At 40.9% G+C, this 25,067-nt stretch overlaps 1 protein-coding gene and 1 pseudogene across 17 annotated transcripts in view; one reads left to right on the forward strand and one right to left on the reverse strand.

The window, feature by feature from the left end:
- CDK19 (cyclin dependent kinase 19) overlaps positions 1-25,067 on the reverse strand; it is a 216,999-nt gene that overhangs the window by 23,317 nt on the left and 168,615 nt on the right. For 7 of the 17 annotated variants that reach the window (XR_012433351.1, XM_074036886.1, XM_005551585.4 and 4 more), the window contains 2 exons: positions 11,416-11,473; positions 4,803-4,934 (listed from right to left, as the gene is read on the reverse strand). The exons of 1 other annotated variant lie outside the window; for it this stretch is intronic. Coding sequence is in view for 15 of the 16 variants with exons in the window: in XM_074036886.1 (XP_073892987.1) it covers positions 4,803-4,934; positions 11,416-11,473 (190 nt within the window). In the remaining variant the exon portion in view is untranslated. Of the gene's footprint in view, positions 1-4,802; positions 4,935-11,415; positions 11,474-19,116; positions 20,849-25,067 lie in introns of those variants that run through there. 9 more of the 17 variants (XM_074036891.1, XM_074036890.1, XM_005551587.4 and 6 more) reach the window with 7 other exon arrangements.
- Positions 12,578-20,072, forward strand: LOC102115596 (phosphoethanolamine/phosphocholine phosphatase pseudogene; annotated as a pseudogene).

The raw sequence follows: 25,067 nt of genomic DNA on the forward strand, positions 1-25,067 counted from the left end.
GACATAGATCTTACTTAAACATATTCACTTATATGCTACCCCACATCCACCCCACCCCTCAGGATAAAGTTAGGCATCTTTAGAAGTTTTATTAACTATCTAAAATCACCAGTCATAGATTATTCTATTAAAATTTACACACTGAAAGACTGCAGCTTATATTCTGAGACTACAATATTATATTCACAATGCTTTGACAGATGTATAAGTGAATTAACTTTTGTGAGACTTGCCCACTTAAATGCCATTTAGTAAATATTTTTTAAAAAGAAGACAGTCTGTGTGTGGTGGCTCACGCCTGTAATCCCAGCACTTTGGGAGGCTGAGGCAGGCAGATAACCTGAGGTCAGGAGTTCTGACCAACATGGTAAAACCTTGCCTCTCCTAAAAACACAAAATTAGCTGAGCGTGGTGGCCCATGCCTGTAATCCCAGCTACTTGGAAGGCTGAGGCAGGAGAATTGTTTGAACCTGGGAGGTGGAAGTTGTAGTGAGCGGAGATCGCGCCACTGCACTCCAGCCTGGGCAACAAGAGAGAAACTCCATCTCAAATAAATAAATAAATAAATAAATAAAATAAAAGATAAAAATTCAAAAACTATGGTATAGGTTGGGCACGGTGGCTCACACCTGTAATCCCAGCACTTTGGGAGGCCAAGGTGGGTGGATCGCTTGAGGCCAGGAGTTCAAGGCCATCCTGGCCAACATGATGAAACCCCATCTCTACTAAAAATACAAAAATTAGCCAGGTGTGGTGATGTACGCCTGTAGTCTCAGCTACTTGGGAGGTTGAAGCAAGAGAATCCCTTGAACCCAGGGGGCGGAGGTTGCAGCGACTCAAGATCACACCACTGCACTCCAGCCTGGGCGACAGAGCAAAACACCATCTCGGAAAAAACAAAAAACTATGGTACAGAGATAAAAAAGTACTGTGTTTAGTAGCCTATTAAATATGGGAATCACATTCTGCGATGAGCTAAACAAGGAAAAAGGTTAATTACACTATTCCTTCCTCATCCAAGTTTTTGCCTTCCAGTTTCAGTTACCTGCAGTCAACCACTGCAGTTCGAAAATACTAAATGGAAAATTCCAGAAATAAACAATTTATAAGTTTTAAATTGTGTACCATTCTGAGCAGTGTGATGAAATTTCATGCTATTCTCTCCATCTTCCCGGGATGTGAATCATCCCTCTGTTCATCCACACTGTATACTCACTACCTGCTGGTTAGTCACTTAGTGGTCGTCTGGGTTATCAGATCAAAGAAACACTATATACAGGGTTTGGTGCTATCTGCAGTTTCAGGCATCCCCTCGGGGGGTCTTGGAACATATTCCCACCTGATAAGTGAGGACTACTGTATATCCATTAGCTAGAAGACATATCAGAATGCTCTCTCCTGAAACGAATTGCCAAATGGAAAAATCCATACAGTAATGCCTTACTTATTTGACCACATTCAGGTACAGTTTCCTTCCACATAATTTAGCCTTTTGGATAATGGAAACATATTCCTTCAACAACCATTTTTTAATTACACCATTGCCTGCCACCATAAGAGGCTATAAAACACAATGTAATCCTCACTACAGAGTAGAAGAATAATACTGCTCAGTGTCCATTTCTGAATTCTTCTCTCTCTCTCAAGTCATATTGGTTGTCACTCTTCCCCCTGATATGGCTGCCTCTGATGGTCCCATCTCTCTTCCTCATTACCGCCTCTACTATGCAGTCTACCAGGACTACTACTGCATACGCCTGGTCACGCCAATTCCTGGTTTGTCCTCCATCCAAAGGACAAGAGCCAGGGTCTTGAGTTCCCAGTGAACTGCTAAGATAAGAAACCTCAGATAGCAGGTGGCAATAAATTCAAAGGGTTTCTGCCTCCTATTAGGCTGCAATGTCAAAAGGCCATCTGGCTCCTGCACCATCTGTAGCTACTTTTCAGGTTTCTTTCCTCTATCAATGACTTGTTCTCCTGACACACACATACACACACCCACTCCAACACTGCTGCCACCATCACTGCCACTCCCCTCCCCCACTAAATGTCACTCCATAAACCTCCACTGATATCAAATAATCAAACTCTCTTTTTTCTATGCCCTGAATCAAAGTACTCATTTCTTTTTTCGACAGAGACTTGCCCTGTCACCCAGGCAGGTGGGCAGTGGTGCGCTATCGGCTCACTGCAACCTCTGCCTCCTGGATTCAAGCAGTTCTCTCACCTCAGCCTCCTGAGTACTGGGATTACAGGTGTGTGCCACCACGCCTGGCTAATTTTTGTATTTTTGGTAGAGACAGGAATTCACCACATTGGCCAGGCTGGTCTTGAACTCCTGACCTCAAGTGATCCATCTGCCTTGGTCTCCCAAAGTGCTGGGATTACAGGTGTGAGGCACCTTGCCCGTCCCTAAGTACTCATTTCTAACATGGACCATGTATGGAGAAGAGTATGAAAAAGTGAGTAAGTATGTACCTATAAATGTCTGCTATTAACATATTTGAAGCCCTAAGATATCTGATTTGGGCATTATTCTTTCTTTCTGTCTTAACTTTCTCCTACCTTCTATCCAGAATGGGTAATTAGGAACTGACTAAAATTAGAAATTAGTGATTATGTTTTTATCTTTAAGTGGTAAATTTCATTTACTGAGCAAGTAAGTTACAAGCCAGTTAAAATTCAATTTCATTTTTCCTTACCCTGAGGAATAAGAAGTATAATTGGTTTTCAATTCATATCCAATACATTTATTTTAAAAAAGCATCTATTTTCATTTCAACAAGAGAAAAGTAAATCAGAAAATACTCATAAAACTGTGCTTCTCAGAGTGTGGGCTCTCAAAGTATATGGGTCACGCACAACAGAATCACCTACCTAAGGGCATGGACCTGCTGTGTTAGATTCTCTGAGAGTGGGACAGACATTGGTGGAGAGTCATTTAGCTTAACAGAAGGTTTTGACTGAATGTGCCTTTTCCTAATGGAAATCTCCCTTCTAGATATAGACTGTCCTGGTGTTTGGATTAAGCCTAAGGCATATGGATTTCTGCGGAGACTGCATCCTCTTCTCCCTTCCTCGTGCCCTGGGTTATCTGTCATTAACCTGTTCTAAGGCATCACCTGTTACTTTCAACTAACACTCTTTCCTTCCCTGGCTTACTTTCAGTCTCTTCCTATCCTCTGGTTCCTTCTGAGGTTGTTTAAGGGATTTGACTGTTTTCAACAGTGGGTAAGGAGAGACCTAAATGACAGAAAAAACAAACTTACAATTCTAAAAGTCTCAGAAATACAGCTCCATAGTAAAAATCACTGGTTAGAATGTACACAGGCAGGCTCTGGTGTTAGCTCCTCACTCTCAGGGCCATGCCATCCCTTCCATTGCTGTCCGTAGTTCTTTCCTCACCTTTTGCAGACAGCTGCCATTGCCCACTGATGACACCTGGCCTTGGTAGCCTCTGCTCTGCTGCCTTACCAGAGGCCCAGCTGCACAGGTAGGGGTCTGATGTCACTCTCACATTCCTCTACTGTCAAACACATACCAGTCTACTCAGAGGATTTTTCACTAATTTAACAAAACTATTCAGCAGCATTTATCAGTAATTTACAATGTCCCAGCACTGTACTAGAGTCTCTGTCTCTGGACAAAATCTAAATGTGCTCTGGTGTCTGAGTTTTGCAGAAATCAGACGTCTTGATGAATGAGGACTTACTATATTTTAATTTTTGTTTTCTTTCTTTAACCCATGAGTAGGCTAATTATCGGTCTAATCTTTCCAAATGTGAGAATTTCCTTTGCAGCTCTTTGGATGTCACCAGGTTTTTCATAAGCTTGTTTAGCAGAGAAAGGATTGTGCTTGTCTATTTTTAATAACTTTATACTTGCAGTGCCTTTATTAAATAGAATTCAACAAAAGCAGCTAAAGGTAGCCAAAACTGATATGCAACTAATGCCAGTAAACAGAAAATTCAATAAGGAAAATTTAAAGAAATATACTTAGGAAATTTGGATACCTTGTAGAACTAGCCCTTCTAACAGCTACAGTGTACTCTGCCCTACTCTCTTCTTTTCCTTCCTTTAAAGAAATCTCTAGGTTTGAGGAGGGTCAGCTCCTAATGACTCCCTCCATTTGCAGCTGGGCCGTCTGAGGATACTGCAGTCACCAGGTAGCAAATCTCTGAAGCCACTGTTCTGAGGCAGACTTTAAATCCTACAGAGAGTGTGTTTACAACAGATTTTCTTACTCAGTTTTTTTTTGACTTGATGAGATGGCAAGATGCTGAGCACAGCTAATCTACCCAGACTCTATTTCCTACCTTAATGGAGAAACTGCCATTCTCATAACCGTAATGGCAAGACAGAAAGATTAGTTATATTGCTTCTTGCTTAAACGATGTGACTAACTTTTCCCCAAATAGAAGGGGTTCTTTCCAATACTGCACTACTCCTGTTTTTGTTTTTCATTTTGTGAAGAAAACAATTCTAAACTTCTCTCCAGTTCTTCTGATCAACAGCTACTAAGTACAAAATAAAATGTGCATGTTATTGTTTCCATAGCAACTCAACAGGATCAGATACTGATACCTCTATTCTCTGAAAGAAAACGCTTTCTTCTTTTAAAATAACCATATTCTCCTATACAGTTAAGAATACAAATCTACCAGAAATCTAGGAATACAGAAGACAATAGGACTTTTACAAAAATGTATAAAATGGTTTTTATCAAGTAGCTTTATTATTATACCATTTTATATTTATGATCGTTAGATGCCAAGATAGTAAATCATTTTAGACCAACTTACCAATGGCCTTTGTATAATGCCTTGCACCAAGCAAAAGTTCTGGAGCCCGATACCAAAATGTCACAACTACTGGATCCAAATCTGCTAGTGGCTTTAGAGGAGAATTGAATAATCTGGCAAAACCCATGTCAGCTAAAAAAATAAAATAAATTAACATAAAATTCAGTTTGATCGTTTCTCGCCCTTTTGGCTAAGATCAAGTGTAAAATTCAGTTTGACATGCATTATTAGAACCATGCAAGGTTGACAACAATAGCTGCTGACCTTATAAAGCAATCCTTTTCCTCCCTTTTTAACCAGAGGTCTACACCAGGTGCCAGAAAGGAATTATTTCATTTACCTTTATTATCTACCATCAGAAGTAGATACTATTATTGTGCCGGTTTTACTGATGAAGAAATTGAAGCTTAAAGATATTCTGGGCTGGCGTGGTGGCTTACGCCTATAATCCCAGCACTTTGGGAGGCCGAGGTGGGCGGATCACCTGAGGTCAGGAGTTAGAGACCGCCTGCACAACATGGTGAAACACCATCTCTACTAAAAATACAAAAATTAGCTGGGCATGGTGGTGCACGACTGTAATCCCAGCTACTTGGGAGGCTGAGGCAGGAGAACTGCTTGAACCCAGGAGGTGGAGGTTGCAGTGAGCCAAGATCACACCACTGTACTCCAGCCTGGGTGACAGAGTGAGACTCCATCCCCTGCCCCCCAAAAAAGATAATCTGATTTGCCTAAGGTCACACAGCTAGTAAGTGCAGAGGCAGTATTAGAATCCAGGTCTGACTTCAGATTCCTGGCATTCACAGACAGTTATAAAAAGGTTCTTAAGTGTTTTTGAAATATAAAACAATTCAAAAGTCTCCCTGATTGATGATGACTTCTGTATGCTTATACATCTAAAAACTGACTGTGGCCAGGCGTGGTGGCTCACGCCTGTAATTCCACCACTTTGGGAGGCTAAGGCAGGAGGATCATGAGGTCAAGAAATCAAGACCATCTGGCCAACATGGTGAAACCCCATCTCTACTAAAAATACAAAAATTAGCTGGGTGTGGTGGCATGCACCTGTAGTCCCAGCTACTCAGGAGGCTGAGGCAGGAAAATCACGTGAACCCAGGAGGCAGAGGTTGCAGTGAGCTGAGACTGCACCACTGCACTTCAGCCTGGGTGACAGAGCAAGACTGTCTCAAAACAAACAAGAGACAGAGCAAGACTCTGTCTCGAAACAAACAAACAAAACCTGACTATGTCTTAGTTCAGTGTGTGCTGCAGTCAGATCCAACAAACTCACAAGAGCTGATATATACACATCTTTTTCCAATTCTGCATTCAATGACAGCATACTGGTGATTTGGAACTGGCTATGGTAGAAGTATCTACAACATGGAAAACAGCAAATGCTACAAATTGGGACATTTTTTGCTCCAGAGAGCCAGTTGCTGAATGGTAATCAGCACATCACATGCATGTTTTCAAGAACATACACAGAACACATAAAAGATAATTTGTTGTAATTCAGCATTTAACAAAGCTCTAAACCAAAGCTAATTAGTTGAAATATTAGGGGTATGTAAAAGTAGTAAAAAAAAATTACTACTGCAATAAGATCCTGGAAACTAATTTTCTTAAGATATCATAAATAATAAATACCTTTTATCTACAAAGTCCTTTGCAGTTTACAAATGGCTTTCATATACATCATATTTCACCTCATTGAATCCTCATAAGAATACTGGTTTAATCAGTATTTTGCTCCCTATTTCAGAGATGAAGAATCTAAGGCCCAAAGCAGTTAAATGACTTGTCTATGGTCACAGGGATAGTAAATAAAGATGCCGGTACTCAAACAAAAACCATGTTATAATTTAGGAGTTACCTTCTTAACTACTAAATCTGACATCCAACAAATTATACACATGATAATTGCAAGTCACAAAGGCAAAGTCACAAGAATAAGCCTCTGTAATTTGAATACATAATATATATATAACCAATTTTGGTAGTATAAGGGGTCCCAGTGTACTATAAAATGCATAAATGCACATAAAATTTTCAACCACAGAGTGTCATTTAATCTAAAACTAATGTGCTATGGTATAACAGACATTAAAATTGTAATTTACATTTACATAGCAGAATAGGCAAAAAATCTTTTTAATTTATAGAAAGTTTGGGGTTTTGTTTTGTTGTTTCTGTTTTGAGATGGGGTTTCACTCTGTTGCCCAGGCTGGAGCGCTGTGGTGCCATCTCAGCTCACTACAACCTCTACCTCCTAGGTTCAAGTGGTTCTCCTGCCTCGGCCTCTCCAGTAGCTGGGATTACAGGCACGCGCCACCACGCCTGGCTAATTTTTGTATTTTAGCAGAGATGGGGTTTCACCAGGTTGGCCAGGCTGGTCATGAACTCTTGACCTCAAGTGATCTGCCTGCCTCAGCCTCCCAAAGGACTGGGATTACAGGCATGAGCCACTGAGCCCAGCCTGTAGTGATTCTGTTTCTTTGGATTTTGAATAATTTGTAAGACTGTTTTGAGAATGCTTTGGAGTATCGAGCTCTTAAAAACTAAAGCTATCCAAAGGAAGCCTGTGCTGATGCCTACTCTTTTTAAACTACATTTCCCTATACCAAACAAAAATATTCAAGTTCATTCTACCAATATTACACCTATTATTCTACAATATTACACAATATTCAAGGCACTGTTTTATATATTTAATAAATGCTAATTGTTGTTGATGACACAAAGTAATATGATGGAATGCTGTTTCATCCATTGAAAAACATTTTAAAGTGAAGTTAGCTAAAGCCAATATTTCTCCCGTTATTCTCTACCTCCTAAGTTTTACCTAAGCCTCATGTATTCACTCACAGATGAAATCAAGGCCAGAAGGAAAAAATAGATACTTTTAAAAATAATTCCCATGTATTTTATGAACTTTAAAAGAGTTTCAAACTACTTTTCAAATAATTACTAATTTAGACAAAAGGGAATTAGCCTAAAGATTACTATAACAGTTGACTTTCTAAAATTACACATGGATGAAATTGTTCCAGTTCACGGATAAGGGTAGTAAAATTCTGGTGTGGGTGCTAATTAGTATCAAATGATGAAAAGCAGCAACCAACAAGGTCTACCACTAAGGAACTTACATGAAGGTCAGATGACAAAATATACATAGTAGAAGCAAAAAAGTGATAAGTACTGTGAGAATAAAGGAAGTTGTTACCGGTTTCTACTAGATGCTAAGCTCCCTGGGGGAAGGTGTATTTCTCCTTTATTATGTTATCTGGAACAATGTACAATAAACATTTGTAAAAGCAGACTAAATTGAAAGTGGGACTTGGGCTGGATCCTGAAGGATGAATTATTTTGAACAGCAAAAGAGGAAGGCAATAAGCATTTTAGGTAAGGCCTGGGAAGTTTTTAGGTTGCTGAGAATGGGAAGGCTCAGATATAGCAAAGGGCAAAATGTGTTTTCCATGCAACTATCCTTTTCTTACCCACTCCCTTGCCCCACCACCGCCCCCTGGATATGGAGTCTTGCTCTGTTGTCCAGGCTGGAGTGCAGTGGTGCTATCTCGGCCCACTGCAACCTCCGCCTCCTGCGTTCAAGCGATTCTCCTGCCTCAGCCTCCCAAGTAGTTGGGATTACAGGCACACACCACCATGCCCAGCTAATTTTTGTATTTTCAGTAGAGACGGGGTTTTACCATGTTGGCCAGATGGTCTCGATCTCTTTATCTCGTGATATGCCCACCTTGGCCTCTCAAAGTGCTGGGATTACAGGCATGAGCCACCATGCCCAGCCCAACTATCCTTTTATTTTAAGCCAAAAAAGAACACTGTATCAAACCATTAGGCATAGGCATCAGTATTACTAATGTTTAAAAAAAAATAGTGGCTACTAAAACAAAATTTAAAATCCATTTAATAAACTATCTTGATTGTCCACTAGATCTTTATCATTAAATTATTTCTTATTTTTAACCCTGGTTTTATCCCTAATCTTGGTAGAATTACAATCTTAAAACTCTTAATAGTGAGGTAACTAAGTGGCCCGGCCAGAGTACAGAATTTTATGTTAAGGAGTACTAAGAGAAGAAATTAGATTTGGGTGACTGGGAGAAAGGTGACGAATGGAACAAACAAGGGGAAGACACGATGATGATGATGAATTTGGTTTGGGACAATGGAGGGTAAGTTACCAGCAAGATATTCAAATAGAAATAAAGACTTCAGCTAGGGTGAGAGATTAGACTCTGGCATCAAGATCTTAGAATTATTTTCATAAATCCATGATCCTGAGGCCACAACTTATCAATTTCCTAAAGAAGTAATTTTAGAGGGAGGCCATGTCCTAAGCCAGTGCCTGGAAACAATAGGTTAGTAGGAGTAAGAGGCAAGAATGAATAAAATGCAAAGTCACAGCAAAAGTGGGAGGCAGAAAAACTGAATTATGGTATGTCATATAGACCAAGGGAGAAGACACCCTCAAAGCCAGACTGTCAGAAGAACAAATGGTTTACTGCAGTAAAGGAGAAAGGTGATTAATACAGGCCACTTGATTTGGTAAGGCAGAGGTCACAGGTGTCCTTTTAGAGAGGACTTTTGATAGAGGGATAGAATTAGAGGCCAAATTATAACAAATTAGAGTAAGTAGAACATCATGTGTTCTAAAAGTAGAAGAACAAAAAGGGAAATGAATAGAACAAGTGCTAAAGAAAACAAGATAGATACAAGATTTATTTTAAATTGGGAAGAGGACATTTAAAGGTGAAAAAGAGGAACTTGAGAAGGGGAAAATGGCAGTACTATGAGGAGTTTAATTAAGGTAGGAAGACATTTAGAAGCTACGAAGGGCACTAGTAGATAGGACTTAGGAAGGGAAAGTCTCTCTTTCATAGAGGCTTTCTCAAGGGCAGGGCTGTACAGCCAAAGAGTAGAGGTCAGTGAGGTCACACCAGACAGCTCTGATATCACTACGCAGGGATGTTTGTAGGGAAAGAGCCTCAGGACTTGGAATTCAAGTTCTAGCTTTGACAGGCTGAGGAAGCTACAACCTCTCTAAATATTGTCTTCCTTATCTTCAGAGGGTGGTTGTGTAAAATAAATGAGGTAACATATGAAAGTACCTATTGCAATGTATAGTAAACTGTTTATTTTACTGTCTCTCACAGAAGAGACCATCCTCTACCTCCCTTTCACCTGTATCTGGCAAAAAATAGGAACTCAATAAATGCCCCTAAGAAAAGGTGTGCAAGAGTAAAATAAAAATAGAGACAAGTGAGAAAGTATGGTGGAAGTGGAGGAGGGAAGAGAAAGAAAACTACCAGCTACTTAATTAACATCAAACTTTTGAATGAATCTGACAATCTCAGCAAATTTAGGATAGAGGTGTTTAAAGAAAAGGGTTGGTTTAGAACAGCTTCTTTAGCAACTGGGCTAGGGAGTTAACTGAAGAAGTAGAAAACCAAACAGCAGGGCAGGCTTGAAATAGGGCAGCATGAATTTGTAGCGGGTCAAGTGAGCACAATTTTGCATCACCTTTAGCATGGTATATTCTAACAGCAAAGAAATCAGGCTGATGAATACATTTTAACATATTTCTAAAAAGCATTCAACTTTCAATAAATATAATTTCTAGTAAAAGAAATTAGAATAGGCTGGGCGTGGTGACTCATGCCTGTAATCCCAGCACTTTGGGAGGCCAAGGCAAGCAGATCACCTGAGGTCGGGAGTTCAAGACCAGCCTGGCCAACATGGTGAAACCCCATCTCTATTAAATACACAAAAAAATTAGCCAGGCATGGTGGCGAGAGCCTGGAGTCGCAGCTACTTGGGAGACTGAGGCAGGGAAAATTGCTTGAACCCAGGAGGCGGAGGTTGCAGCGAGCTAAGATCATACCATTGCACTCCAGCCTGGGCAACAGAGAGAGACTCTTGTCTCAAAAAAGAAATTAGAATAAAGCATTTATTAGCTCATCTTCTCCCCAAATATGTAATAGGTATAAATGATGCTGATTATTTTTTAGAACATTCAGGATTACAAAGGAAATCTTAATATACAAATAAGATTCCTGCTAGTGCCTTAATCGAAGAGAGGTAGCTAAGAGAGTCTGTAAACATATATATCCATTTGGCAAAGATATGTTAGTACTTGGCTCAAGACATGCAGGCCAGGTGTGGTGACGTAGGGAGAACCTGTGAAGGTTTAAATGAATTCGCTCAGGGTAGGGAGGAAAATATTCAGGAAGAGAGTATTTGGTAAACCTGAAACAAAGGTAAGATTTAGAGGATTATATTTAAGGTGGCTGTGCAGGACAGTGGTGGTGACATAAACACATGCTTGGGTTATTGTATGGGAATCGAATGCTTTTATGAACTTACTTGTCAATTTCCAGTGATGCCTCAACTTAGAACTAAAGAATCTTATTTTGGGAAAAAGCCTAGGAGTTTTGTAGACTATCTTTCTACATTTTCCAATATCTTTTCTAACAATAATAAGAGAAAGTAAATTTAAAATTAACTACCTAAATAAGGGCATTAAGAGGGGAAACCACCTTTGCAGTTAACTTCAGTTTTTAAATAAATTATTTTAGGAATAATTACCTACCTATTTTGACTCTCCCCCTCTCAGGACCTTCTCCCATTACTAGGATATTTGCTGGTTTCTAGAAATAAAAATAGAGCATTCAAATTACCATGTTTATTCTTTTGACATGCTCTAAAATGGACAAAAGTTCTTATCATATGAGAAATCATTTCTGTATTTTCATCAAAACTAAATCAAATATTAAGCGTCCTCTACATAGTTAAAGCATTTGACATAATTGAAGTCAGAACTAACTTTATATAAACATCCTTGCTATGGAAACACACCTTATTTGCAAAATTATATCATCAAATAATTACAAAGCAATTAAAGCTATCACTTCTATTCATCCCATAGAAAAAACTAATAATTTTTAAACCTGCACAGAGTTTATGTGGTTGACAAATTTTATATAAAATTTCAAACCACAACATAATCGCCTTCATGTGAATAAGTTGAATGGAATATTCCTTCCTAAATATTTCTAAACTACCATAGAAAAACATGATCAGCATTCAACAACTCTATTAAAATTCATGCATCAGCTATCATACATGCAAAAGAAAGAAATTCCAAATATAATTTCAAGATGTAGGAAAATAAAAACCAAGACTAATACAGAACTATAAAAAGAAAAGAGTGGGCTGCAAATGTATCTACCATATTTTCAGTCACCCTCATCTATAGACACTTGGAAACAGAGAAACTGTTGAGACAGGCTTTGGAAGGGGGAGAGAGTGAGTCTCCTTTGTAAAGTCTTCGGAGGAAAATGTATGTGTTTTTAACTTATTGGATTCATTTATTCAATCAACAAATGTATTTTTAGTATCTTCTAAGGATAAAGAACCATGCCAAGCTTTAAGAGGGAAAACAAAAGCACAGTAAAAACCAAGTTCCTAACCTCCAGATGCTTACTACGTAAGTAGAAAGAAAACTAAGAAGCATTGTATAATATTAGAAGCTAGTGCCACGTATGAGTTACAGAGAAGACTGAGGTCTTGGGTTCAAGATTAAGCTGAATTACTTTAAAGATCCCTTTCAATTTGCTGATTGTTAAAAATGTTTCAATGAAAACAAAAAGCACTAAAAAAACTAATTCAAAGGAGGAAGTGATGAATTAAAGATTCCATTAAGGGAAATGTTCATTGGGAATGGAAGTGGGAATGGTGTCCATTAGACGGATATGAAAATGAACAGGAACCATCATGGCACAGCAGAGGAAGGGCAAGGACACCACAAGGAGTGGAAAAAGGATATGACCAGGTATGCATAAGACACAGAAGTCTGACTTCGGCCAGGTGCAGTGGCTCACACCTGTTATCCCAGGACTTTGGGAGGCCGAGGCAGGAGGATCACCTGAGTCTAGGAGTTCAAGGCCAGCCTGGGCAAAACACAAAATAGTGAGATTCTGTTTCTACAAATAATTTTTAAAAATAGCCTAGTGTGGTGGCATGCACCTGGAATCCCAGCTACTCAGGAGGCTGAGGTGGAAAGATTGCTTGAGTCCAGGAGATTGAGGCTACCAGGGTACTACCATGAGCCATGATTACGCCACTGCACTCCAGCCTGGGTAACAGAGCAAGACCCCGTCACCAAAAAAAAAAAAAAAAAAAAAAAAAAAAAAAAAAATTTATTCTGAAAAGGGCTCACGTTAAGAGTAGTAGGATGAACCTAGACTCTGGATAGTCTAAAATGCCAAGTGAAGTAATTGGACCATTATATTACAGTCAGTCAGTTTACAGGAGAGGAGGAGGAAGTGGAACTGGGTGTGGGGTGGTAAGAGCTCTGTCCAATGTCTTGTCAGCAGAAATGGCGAGGGAGGTATGGAGCTGAGAAGCATCTTAGAGGAGAAAATTAACAGGACTTTGTGACTGGCTTAAGTTAAAAGAGTAAGAAAAAGGGTGGTAAAGATTTTACCAAGGTTTTAAGTTTATGTGACTGGAAGAATAATGGTGCCTCTTATGGACATAGAAAAGTTGTAAGAGGAAATGGTTTAAAAATAAGGAACAATAAAGAGGAGACAACATATTGAGCTTGAAAAATGGTTAGGCATGGTAGCTCAAACCTGTAATCCCAGTACTTTGGGAAGTCGAAGCGGGAGGATCGTTTAAGCCCAGGAGTTTAAGACCAGCCTAGGCAACATGGAGAGACAAAAATTATCCAGGCATGGTGGCACATGCCTGTGGTCCCAGCTACTTGGGAGGCTGAGGTGAGAGGACTGCTTGAGCCCAGGAGGTTGAGGCTACAGTGAGTTGTGATCGTGCCATTGCACTCAAGCCTGGGCAACAAAGTGAGACCCCGTCTCAAAAAATAATAAATAAAATGAAAGAGTTTGAGAAATGTGAGATGCCTAAGTCATACTAGCCAGAGGAATGAGAAGAGGAAGATTTGGATTTGAAAGTTATTATCACTGGAGTGTGATACCTGAAAACATGAGATGAGATTGGTTCACCCTACTAGAAAGAAAAAACTATTTATCAAAGGTCCATTATGTATAAAGTGTTGTACTTCAGGCCTTTAGGAAACAACAAGAAATAAAACATGAAGTTCTTAACTTTAAGGCGCTTAAATCCAGGAGGAAAAGACAGACAGCTTTGAAGACTACAAGGCAGAGGCTGGGCACAGTGGCTCACACTTGTAATCCCAGGCACTTTGGAAGGCAGAAGCATGTGGATCACCTGAGGTCAGGAGTTCAAGACCGACCTGGTCAACATGGTGAAACCCCATTTCTACTAAAAATGCAAAAATTAGCTGGGCATGGTGGTGTGTGCCTGTAGTCCCAGCTACTCGGGAGGCTGAGGCAGGAGAATTGCTTGAACCCTGGAGGTGGATGTTGAGGTGAGCTGAGATTGCGCCACTGTACTCTAGCCTGGGCAATAGAGTAGACTCCAACAAGAAGAAAAGAAAGGAGAAGAGAGGAGGCAGAGGGCAGATTATGAAAAGTGACAATATAGAAAGAAAAACTGCATGGAATGAATGATTCGTTTCACTGAACATCAGTACAGTCTTTAGGAAGATGACTGTGGATGACTTTAAGTGAGGATAACTAAGATTTGGATAAGCATAAACAACAAAAAAAACTTTTCAGGCTCATGGAACCCCACAGGTAAGGACATAAAAACACAGACATGGCATATTAAGAGCCTATACATATTTTGATGTGACAAGAGCAGTGAATGTTTGGTGTAGAAATGCAACTGGAAAACTATATTGGGAATAAAATACCAGATTAAGGAAATTAGAGGCCGGGCACAGTGGCTCACGCCTATAATCCCAGCACTTTAGGAGGCCGAGGCGGGTGGATCACTTGAGATCAGGAGTTTGAGACCAGCCTGAACAACATGGTGAAACCCCATCTCTACTAAAAATATAAAAAAATTTAGCCGGGCATGGTGGTACACACCTGTAATCCCAGCTACTTGGGAGGCTAAGGCAGGAGAATTGCTTGAACCCAGGAGGCAGAGGTTGCAGTGAGTCAAGATCATACCATTGCACTCCAGCCTGGGCAACAAGAGCAAAATTCTGTCTCAAAAATAAATAAACAAATAAATAAATAAAAATAAAAAAATTAGAATTTATTCTATAGGCAAGCCAAGACAGGACAGTGAGATAATCATATCTATATTTAGGAAGAAAGTCTGATAGCCATATGAAGGATGATTGGAAAGGATGGATGGACGACAAAATAGAGACAGAGAGACCAGTTTGAAGTGGCTAAAATAGTTTAGGGAAAAGTAAGGGCACCCTAACTTGTGAAAATGGTCATAAAGGAACATACAAAAGAATTTCAAGGTAAGGGTTCAAGACTTGGCTGGGCACAGTGGCTCATGCCTGTAATCCCAGCACTTTGGGAGGCTGAGGTGGGTGGATCATGAAGTCAGGAGTTCGAGACCAGCCTGACCGACATGGTAAAACCTCGTCTCTACTAAAAATACAAAAATTAGCCGGGCATGGTGGTGTAGGCCTGTAATCCCAGTTACTCAGGAGGCTGAGGCAGGAGAATCACTTGAACCTGGGAAGCGGAGGTTGCAGTGAGCCGAGATTGCACCACTGCATTCCAGCGTAGGCGACAAGAGTGAGACTCTGTCTCAAAAAAAGAAAAAAGAGTTCAAGACTTGGTATTGCCTTTTCACACCATCTTCTCAATCCTCATTCATTCAACAAATATTGTTTGATCACAAACTAAGTAACAGGCAGTGATTTAGATGCTACAGAAGCAGCAGAAAACAAAAACAGGAAAAATTTTTGCCCTCATGGAGCTTACAGTCTAGTGAGAAGAGAAAGACAATAAATAAATAAGTATACAAAGTATACAACATATCATATACGGATAAGTACCGTGGAAAAGAAAACAAAAAGCGAATACAAAAGATTGTCACATCTGTTATTATGGCTGACTAGGTGCTCTGATGGACCCTGCCCTTAACAGAATAGCTATATGCTATATAAGAAACAAACCAGGCATGGTGGTCTACACCTGGAATCCCAGTTACTCCAGAAGCTGAGGTGGGAGGATTGCCTGAGCCCAGGAGTTCGAGGCCAGGCTGGGAGAAACCCTGTCTTTGATAGGAGAGGAGGGGAGGGGGCAGGAAGGGGAAAGGAGGGGAGAGGAGGAAAAGGGAGAAGGAAAGGGGGAAGAGGGAGAGAGAGACAGCAGAGGAAAGGGAAAGGAGAGGAAAAGGAAAAGAAAGGAAATATTCCTTGAAGCATCCTGGATCGCACAAGAGATAACAAACTTTACCCTCACTCCAAATAAGGTATCCTTGTGGCTGGAGAGTTAGGGAAAGGCAAGGTAGGCCTGAGAGCAGCTGCCAATAATGCACTGCAGCAAGGACACTGAGCCTTGGGCCAGGGCCACCATTAAGGTAAGGAAGCTGAGCCTGCTACCCCACAATCACCAAGACCTTCAAGGGCACTAAAGGAAACCTAGATGCTACCAGTAGAAGCCAAAGCAAACCCTTTCTGGAGGAAACACTTACCAACTTAGGCCTGATGAGTAAAACATTACATTTTCCAGCTAAAAGACACAGGTATTTCCATATTGGATTAAAAACAAAATCCATGCTATTTACAAGAGGTCCACCTAAAGGTAAGAACCATAAAAGCTGAAAGTAAAAGGATGTTAAAAGATATATTAGGCAAACTGCCAAAGGAAAGCTGGGTCAACTATGGTAACATCAGACAAAATAGCTTTTAAGACAAAAACATTATTAGGATAGAACTGGAGATCATTACGTTATATGAAATAAACCAGGCACAGAAAGACAAACTTTGTATGCTCTCACTTATTTGTGGGAGCTAAAAATTAAAACAACTGGCTGGGTGAAGTGGCTCAATAAATAAAAAAGGGGTACTAAGATTTTGGGTTTATACCTAAGGATAACTAAGATTTTGATAATCATAAACAACAACAACAACAAAAAAGTTTTCAGGCTCATGGAACCCTACAGGTAAGGACACAGTCACATAAATACACAGACATGGCATATTGAAAGTTTATATATATTTTGATGTGACAAGCACAGTGAATGTTTGGTGTAGAAATGCAATTGGAAAACTATTTTGGGAATAAAATACCACATTAAAGAAATTGGAATTTATTCTATAGGCAAAGCCAAGACAGGACAGTGATCCCAGCACTTTGCAAAGCTGAGGCAGGAGGATCACTTGAACTCAGGATTTCAAGACCAGCCTGGGCAACACAGTGAGACTCCATCTCTAAAAAAAAAATTTTTTTTAATTAAAACAATTGGCCAGGCATGGTGGCTCACGCCTGTAATCCCAGCACTTTGGGAGGCCAAGGCGGGTAGATCACGAGGTCAGGAGTTTGAGATCAGCCTGGCCAACATGGTGAAACCCTGTCTCTACTAAAAATACAAAAATTAGCCAGGCATGATGGCCTGCGCCTGTAGTCCCAGCTACTCGGGAGGCTGAGGCAGGAGAATTGCTTTAACCCGGGAGGCAGAGGTTGCAGTGAGCTAAGATCAGGCCACTGCACTCCAGCCTGGGTGACAGAGCGAGACTTCATCTCAAAAAAAAAAAAAAAAAGAAAGAAAGAAAAATTTTTAAAAATTGACTTTATGGAGACAGAGAGTAGAAATATGGTTACCAGAGGCTGGGAAGGGTAGGAGGAGCAGGAGGGAGGAGGAACTGGGGCTGTAATGGGCACAAAAAATAGAAAGAATAAATTAGTAGTATTTGATAGCACAACAGGGTGACTACAGTCAATACTAATTAAATTGTACTTTTAAAGATACCTAAAAGAGTAGAATTGGATTGTTTGTAACACAAAGGATAAATGCTTGAGGTGATGGATACCCCATTTACCCTCTTGTGATTATTACACATTGCATGCCTTTATCAAAATATCTCATGTAACCCATAAATATACACATCTACTATACACCCAGTCCCTCCCGGGCTGGGACCTCCGCGCACTCCCTCCCCCCAACAATGGAACAGAAAGCCATGATGTTTCTAAGCAGAACCAGCGAAACCCAAGCCCCTCCTTCCTCTGGTGTTTTACAACTACAAAGGAGGTGAAGGGGGGTGGGGGGCAGGGGAAGATAAAGGGTAGAAATCTACTATGTGCCTGTAAAAATTTAAAAATTTCAAAAAAAAAAACAAAAAAAAAAAACAAGGCTAGAGATGGTCACTATATAAGGATACAAAGTTCAATTCACCCACCAAGAAGAGGCATTAAATCCTAAACCTGTTACGTACTTAAAAAATATAATGTGGGCCGGGCGCGGTGGCTCAAGCCTGTAATCCCAGCACTTTGGGAGGCCAAGACGGGTAGATCACGAGGTCAGGAGATCGAGACCATCCTGGCTAACACGGTGAAACCCTGTCTCTACTAAAAAAATACAAAAAACTAGCCGGGCGAGGCGGCGGGCGCCTCTAGTCCCAGCTACTCGGGAGGCTGAGGCAGGAGAAGGGCGTGAACCCGGGAGGCGGAGCTTGCAGTGAGCAGAGATCGAGCCACTGCACTCCAGCCTGGGCCACAGAGCGAGACTCGGTCTCAAAATAATAATAATAATAATAATGTGAAGCAAAAATTAATATAACTTCAGGGAGTAAAAAGGCCAATGATAACATACTTTTCTCAATTATTCATATGTCAAACAGACAAAAGATTAGTAAAATACAGACTATCCAAAGGACACAATTAACTAGGATGACCTAGAGAGCATATATACAACTTTCTACCCAATAATTAGAGAGTACACATTTTTCTCAAGCACACATGGAACATTTACAAATACTGATCATATACTAGCAGCTCTCAAGAAATTTCAAGAATTTTTTTTTATCAAACAGACGATGTTCTCAGACCACAATACAATTAAGGTGAAAGTCAATTACAAAACTATAAATGTAAAACTCTATATATTTGAAAATTTTTAAATATTTCTAAATTATTCAGAGTAAAAGGAGAAGCCATAAAAAGTTTAAAATGCTCAGAACTGAAATAATGAAAATACTATCTACCAAAACTTTGTAGAAGGCATCTAATACAGTACTTACAAGGAAAATGTATAGCCTTAAATATTTATGTTAGTAAGAGAGAAAGGCTGAGAATAATAAGTTATGTGCTCAAGAAGTTTAAAAAATAGAGAAAGAGAGAAAAGTTCAACAGAATAAACCAAAAGAAAGTAGAAGTAGAAAGATAAAGGGTAGGATTGCGGGGCGGCGGCAAGTGAGGGGTCGGTTCAGACGCACATCGTCCGTGGTCCCTCGGTACTGGAGGGACTCGTGAGCCAGAGCCCAGAAATCCGGGGGTGGATAAGACACTGCGTCCCCTCCAATTCCCGAACTCTTGACGATGGTTGGAGGCCAACAGAGTCCCTACAGGTGGTGCCCACGGTGATGCATGGACACTGAGCAGCTGTTTTCCCGTTTCTGGCCTCCAGTGTCTATCTAGGGACCGCGGGATGGCTGCGCGTGGCGGGCCGCGCTTCCTCCTGACCTTCGACTTCGACGAGACTACCGTGGACAAAAAGAGTGACGACTCAATCGTGCGAACCGTGCCAGGCCAGCAGCTGCAGGACAGCCTGCGAGCCACCTACCGCGATGAGCTTCTACGAGTACTTGCAGCGTGTCTTCAAGTACCTGGGCAAGCAAGGTGCGCGGTCGCGGGACCTGCGCGCCATCTACGAAGCCATCCCTTTGTCGCCAGGCATGGGCGACCGCTGTAGTTTGTGGCTAAGCAGGGCACCTGCTTCGAAGTGATTCTCATCTCTGATGCCAACACCTTTGGCATGGAGAGCGCGCTGGGCGCCACCGGCCACCACAGCCTGTTCCGCCCCATCCTCGGCAACTAGTCGGGGTCTGACCCGCGGGGACAACTGGCTCTGCGGCCGTTCCACACACACAGTTGCGCGCGCTGCCCCGCCAACATGTGCAAGCACAAGGTGCTCAGCGACTACCTGCGTGAGCGGGCCCACGACGGCGTGCACTTCGAGCGCCTCTTCCACAGGAGCGACAGCGCCAACGACTTCTGCCCCATGGGGCTGCTAGCGGGCGGCGACGTGGCCTTCCCGCGCCGCGGCGACCCCATGCACCGCCTCATCCAGGAAGCCCAAAAGGCGGAGCCCAGCTGGTTCCGTGCCAGCGTGGTGCCCTGGGAAACCGACGTGCGCCTCCACCTGTCACTGAAGGTGCTGAAGTCGTGCTGAGTACGGCCGCCTGCAGGGAGGCACCCGGGCCAACGGCGGAGGGGGCGGGGAGCGGGGATTCGGGAAAGACAAAGTTAGTTTTACTACTCCCTTTTCCCTTTGGCTTTGCTATATACCCCTCTGGGAATTTCTGGAAACTCGTCCATTTCTGGGCTTAGGGACAGGGGCTCAGAGCCGTCCCTATCGATGCAGTTAACCCACCTCGGCTGCCTCTCCCGTTCCACTGCGCATAGGTGAGTTCTGGCGTCTGACCCATCGCAGGGTGGCGCGCAAACCTTGGAAGGCAGCAGTGTTTCCTGGTCCTCTCAAGTGGTAAGAAGAGCTCCCTGGCAGGTGAAAGAAGGAAAATCTCCCGCCGCTGTAACTGTTGCCTCGGTCCGTGTGACCGCCACCCTCCAGTCTTCTAGGGGGAACCCAGGATCCTGAAATTCTCGTGGCCGCAAGGACTCCCCACAGAGACAGAGGAAGGTCTCCGCCTATGGCCCCAGGCCTTCACGATCTTGCTTCACCCACCGCGACCCCACACTATTTCTGTGTTGTCTACACCCTCTTGCCTCCCTACCCCTGCACTCCCCTCTAAGACCCCCAAAGGAAAAGCCAGAGGGAACAATCGCCCCCTGGTGGTGACACGAGGTAGCGCACCGTCCGGCTCGGGTCTGGCTGGCCAGTAACCTCGAAGCGTGCGACGGCGTCTCTCTCCTTGCACCCCAGCCTCGTCTATGCAGCAAGAGACCAGGAACATCACCAAAGTCGCCCTCGTGGGCTGGGACCTCCGCGCACTCCTTCCCCCCAACAATGGAATATAAAGCCATGATGTTTCTAAGCAGAACCAGCGAAACCCAAGCCCCTCCTTCCTCTGGTGTTTTAGAACTACAAAGGAGGTGAAGAGGGGCGGGGACGGGGCGGGGGGGAAGATAAAAGGGAGAAATCCATGAACCAGAGAGAGTTACGAAGCCTTTGGGACAACTGGAGCAAGAAGAAAAAAAGTGCAAATAAACCATATTAGATCCAGTAGAGAATAGAAAAATTTAAAAATCCCATGAATAACTTTATTAATTTGAAAATGTAAATAAAGTCAAAAATGTAACCTACAAATTGATTCACAATGAATTACAAAAACTGAAGAAACTAAGAAATGCTAAATAAACTAAAACTGTAGTTAAAAATCTTTCTGAGAACACCAACCACAGATGATTTTAAAGGCAAGTTCTCAAAATTTTCAACAAACGGATTGTTTCAATATGATTCAAACACTGTCACATAACAGAAAAAGATGAAATGCTCCAAACATACTCTAGAAGGTCAATATAATGTTGGTAGCAAAACCAAAGAATGAAAAAGAAAAACTTCAGGCCAACCTTACTCATGCATATAGCTGTAAAAATATTTAACAAAATATTAGTAAACGAAATCCATCCAAATAGCTTAATATGAGAAAATCTATGTAAGTTTATCACCATATGAACAGACTAAAGAAGAAAATGATAAAATCATCTTGATAGATGCTTGGGGGAAAAAAACAGGTGATAGAATTTAACACCCATTCATGATAAATTTTCAGCAAGTTAGGCTAGAAAAAATCTACCTTAACCTGACAACAGGCACACACCAAAAAATTAAGAAGGAAACATTAGAAGCATTTCCTTTAAAATCAGAAATAATAGAAGAATGCCTACCATCACCACTTCTAAAATCAACATTGTAATATAAACCTGGTACTATAAAACAATAATTAAAGGCATATAGACTGCAGAAACAAAAGTATTGTTATTTGCAGATGCTATAATTATCTACATAGAAAACCGAAGTATTTACAGACAAATTGTTGGCAATAGTAACAGAGCTTAGCAAGCTGTCTGGCTAACTGAATAAAATGAAAGAGTCAATTGTATTTCTATATACCAGGAAAAAAAGAGCTAGGGAATATAATTTTTCAAAGGTAACACTTCTATAGCAAGAAAAACCATACAATGCCTAGGAATAAATATATCAAAGAATGTACAAGACTGGTATGCAGAACACCATGGAACCTTATCTTTTTATTTTGAGACGGAGTCTTGCTGTCGCCCAGGCTGGAGTGCAGTGGCGTTATCTTGGCTGACTGCAACCTCTGCCTTCCAGGTTCAAGCGATTCTCCTGCCTCAGCCTTCTGAGTAGCTGGGATTACAGGCGCATGCCACCACACCTGGCTAATTTTTGTATTTTTAGTAGAGATGGGGTTTCACCATGTTGGTGAGGCTGGTCTTGAACTCCTAACCTCGTGATCCCCTTGGCCTCTCAAAGTGCTGTGATTACATGCGTGGGCCTCCGTGCCTGGCCGAAACCTAATCTTAAATGACATTTTAAAAGTCTTAAATAAATTAACCCATGTATATAGATAAGAAGATTCAATACAGAAAAAAAAAAAATCGATTGTCCCCATACTTATCTGTAAATTCCATTTATAGTAATTTCAATCAAAATCCCATCAGGGATTTTGCTCCTATGGAACAAATTGATCAGTGGGATAGAGCGGAGACCCTCAATGGAATCATGATACCAAGAGAAGGGAAACCTGAGATCAGCAGAGAAAGGAGGATCTGTTCAATAAATGGTGTTGGTACAAGTAATTCAAATGTGGAAAAAAATCAATTAAATGAATCTTCACTTCATACCATAAACACATCAATTTTAGGCAGATGTGAAAAGCAAAACTTTAAAACTTCTGGAGAAAAATATAGAACATCTTTTTGATCCTAAGTTAGGGAAGAATTTCTTAAAACAAGATACAAAAAAAACCCCTAATCATAAAAGAAAAGACCGATAAATTTGGCTATATTAAAATAACTTCCAATTATCAAAAGATAAAGCGAATAAATGACAAAGCACAAACTGGCAGAAATATACACAACACATATAAGCAACAAAGATTCAGTATCCAAAATAAAGAACTCCTACAAGTCAATATGAAAAACGACAAAATAGAAAAACGGGTAAAATGTCTGAACAGGCCTTTAACTAAAGCACAGACAGGTTTAACCAATACACATATAAAAAGATGTTCAACCTCATCAATAATGAGGGAAATATAAATTAAGATCACAATGAGATACCATTTTATACCTACTAGATGGGTTCAAAATTTAGAGTACTGAATAGGAAGCAGGTCAGTCAGAATTCCAGTACATAGCTAGTGGCAGAATAGTTGTTGGTACAACTTCTTTGGAAAACAATTTGGCATGACCTTGCAAAAGGAACAACTGTATATAGCCTTGGAATCAGTAATGTCATTTTTAAAAATGCCAGATTGTAATTTTTTTTAAAACTGTGGTAGAGTCACACAATGAATTTTAATATAGCAATAAAAAAATCACTGAATTACAAATAAATGTAAAAACATGTTCAAATCTTAGAAGCATTTTGTTGGGTTAAAAAAAAGCAAGATTTAAGACTATATAGAACAGGATGCCATTTCATAAAGCTTAAAACCAGACAAAGCTAAAGAATATACTGTTTAGACACTTATAAAAATGTGATAGCTCTTTAAGTAGAAGACAGTAATAGATTCAAAATCCAAGATATATGTTACCTCTTCAGAGGAGGCAGGATAGAATGGGGGAAACATAAACATAAGCTTGCTACTGGTAACCTTCCACTTACTGGGTAAAGTGACAGGTTCTCAACAGTTTACTGTATTTTTATGCTTTGTAACATCCATAAATATTCCAAATATTCTTGTATATGTATCATATAATAAGAAGATAACAGAGAAAAAAAATAAAGCAAGGCATGGAGACAGGCATTGTTGGGAGTAGGTTGGGAGGGTATAATCGTCAGCATTATTTAAGCATTATTTTAGATTCTTCAGAGAAAGCCTCTTTGAGAAGGTAACATTTGGAATAAGACCTGAGTCAGCTGGGTGTCTAAGGGAAGGACAGTCCTGGCAGAGCGAGGAGCAAGCTGGAAGGTCCGAAGCAAAAGAGGGGACACCTGGTGAACTGGAGACAAGACTAAGAAGAATAGGAGGGGTCAGGAAAAATAGAGCGATACAGAGATGGTAATTATAAAGAGAGGAAACCCAAGGAAGGGCTTGCTTGCTGTTTCAAATGGTTCTGTTTTCATCCAAGTCATTTTAGTACCAGAATTGGGCAGGTTCTTGAGCACCTTCTGGCCTTTGCTTTGGCAGTTGAGGAGGACTGCTACTGCTACAAGGTTTGCAGGAGGGCAAGGGCAAGGGCAAGGGCAAGGGCAAGGTCATGGTGTTGAGAGCAGTTAGGAAAAACCTGGGTGAGCTAACAGACTGGCTAATGAGAGAAAGAGCAAAGAGGTCAATGTGAGAAGAGGAGAGTAAGGACCAGAAATTGAGAGGTCAGGCAAAGGGTTGGGAGGGGGGTTGTCAGCTATACAGAATCACACAACTTGGAGAGACTTCGGGTTTTACATGACTAGGATTAGCATCACTTGTTATATTATCTTGTCTTCCCCATAATTTTTAAACAGTTGAAATAGATGTACTATCTATCCGTCTATCATCTATCTATCTCTCTCTCTCTCTCTCTCTCTCTCTCTGTCTATCTTTCCTTCTGCCCAATTTCTGATGGCAGATGATTTGAAGAGATTATCACTTCTAGTACACTAAATATTTCTATAATGTTTGATTTTGTCTATTTTGGTATTGCTTATAATTAGAGAAATGGCATTTTAAAACATATAATAAAAATAGGCCAGGCACGATGGCACAAGTCTGTAATCCCAGTACTATGGGAGGCCGAGAAGGGCAGATCGCTTGTGCTCAGGAGTTTGAAACCAGCCTGGGCAACATGGCGAAAACCCTATCTCTAAAAAAAATACACGCGTATTCCTGGATTTGGTTTACTAGTATTTTGTTTAATATTTTTACAACTACACTCACAGGTGAGGTTGGCCTGAAATTTTTCTTTTTCATACTTTGTCTGGTTTTGCTATCAAGATTATACTGGCTTTCTAGAATATGTTTGGAGCATTCCCCCTTTCTCT

The sequence above is a fragment of the Macaca fascicularis genome, chromosome 4 (genome assembly GCF_037993035.2).
Source record: "Macaca fascicularis isolate 582-1 chromosome 4, T2T-MFA8v1.1".
Lineage (NCBI taxonomy): Eukaryota > Metazoa > Chordata > Mammalia > Primates > Cercopithecidae > Macaca > Macaca fascicularis.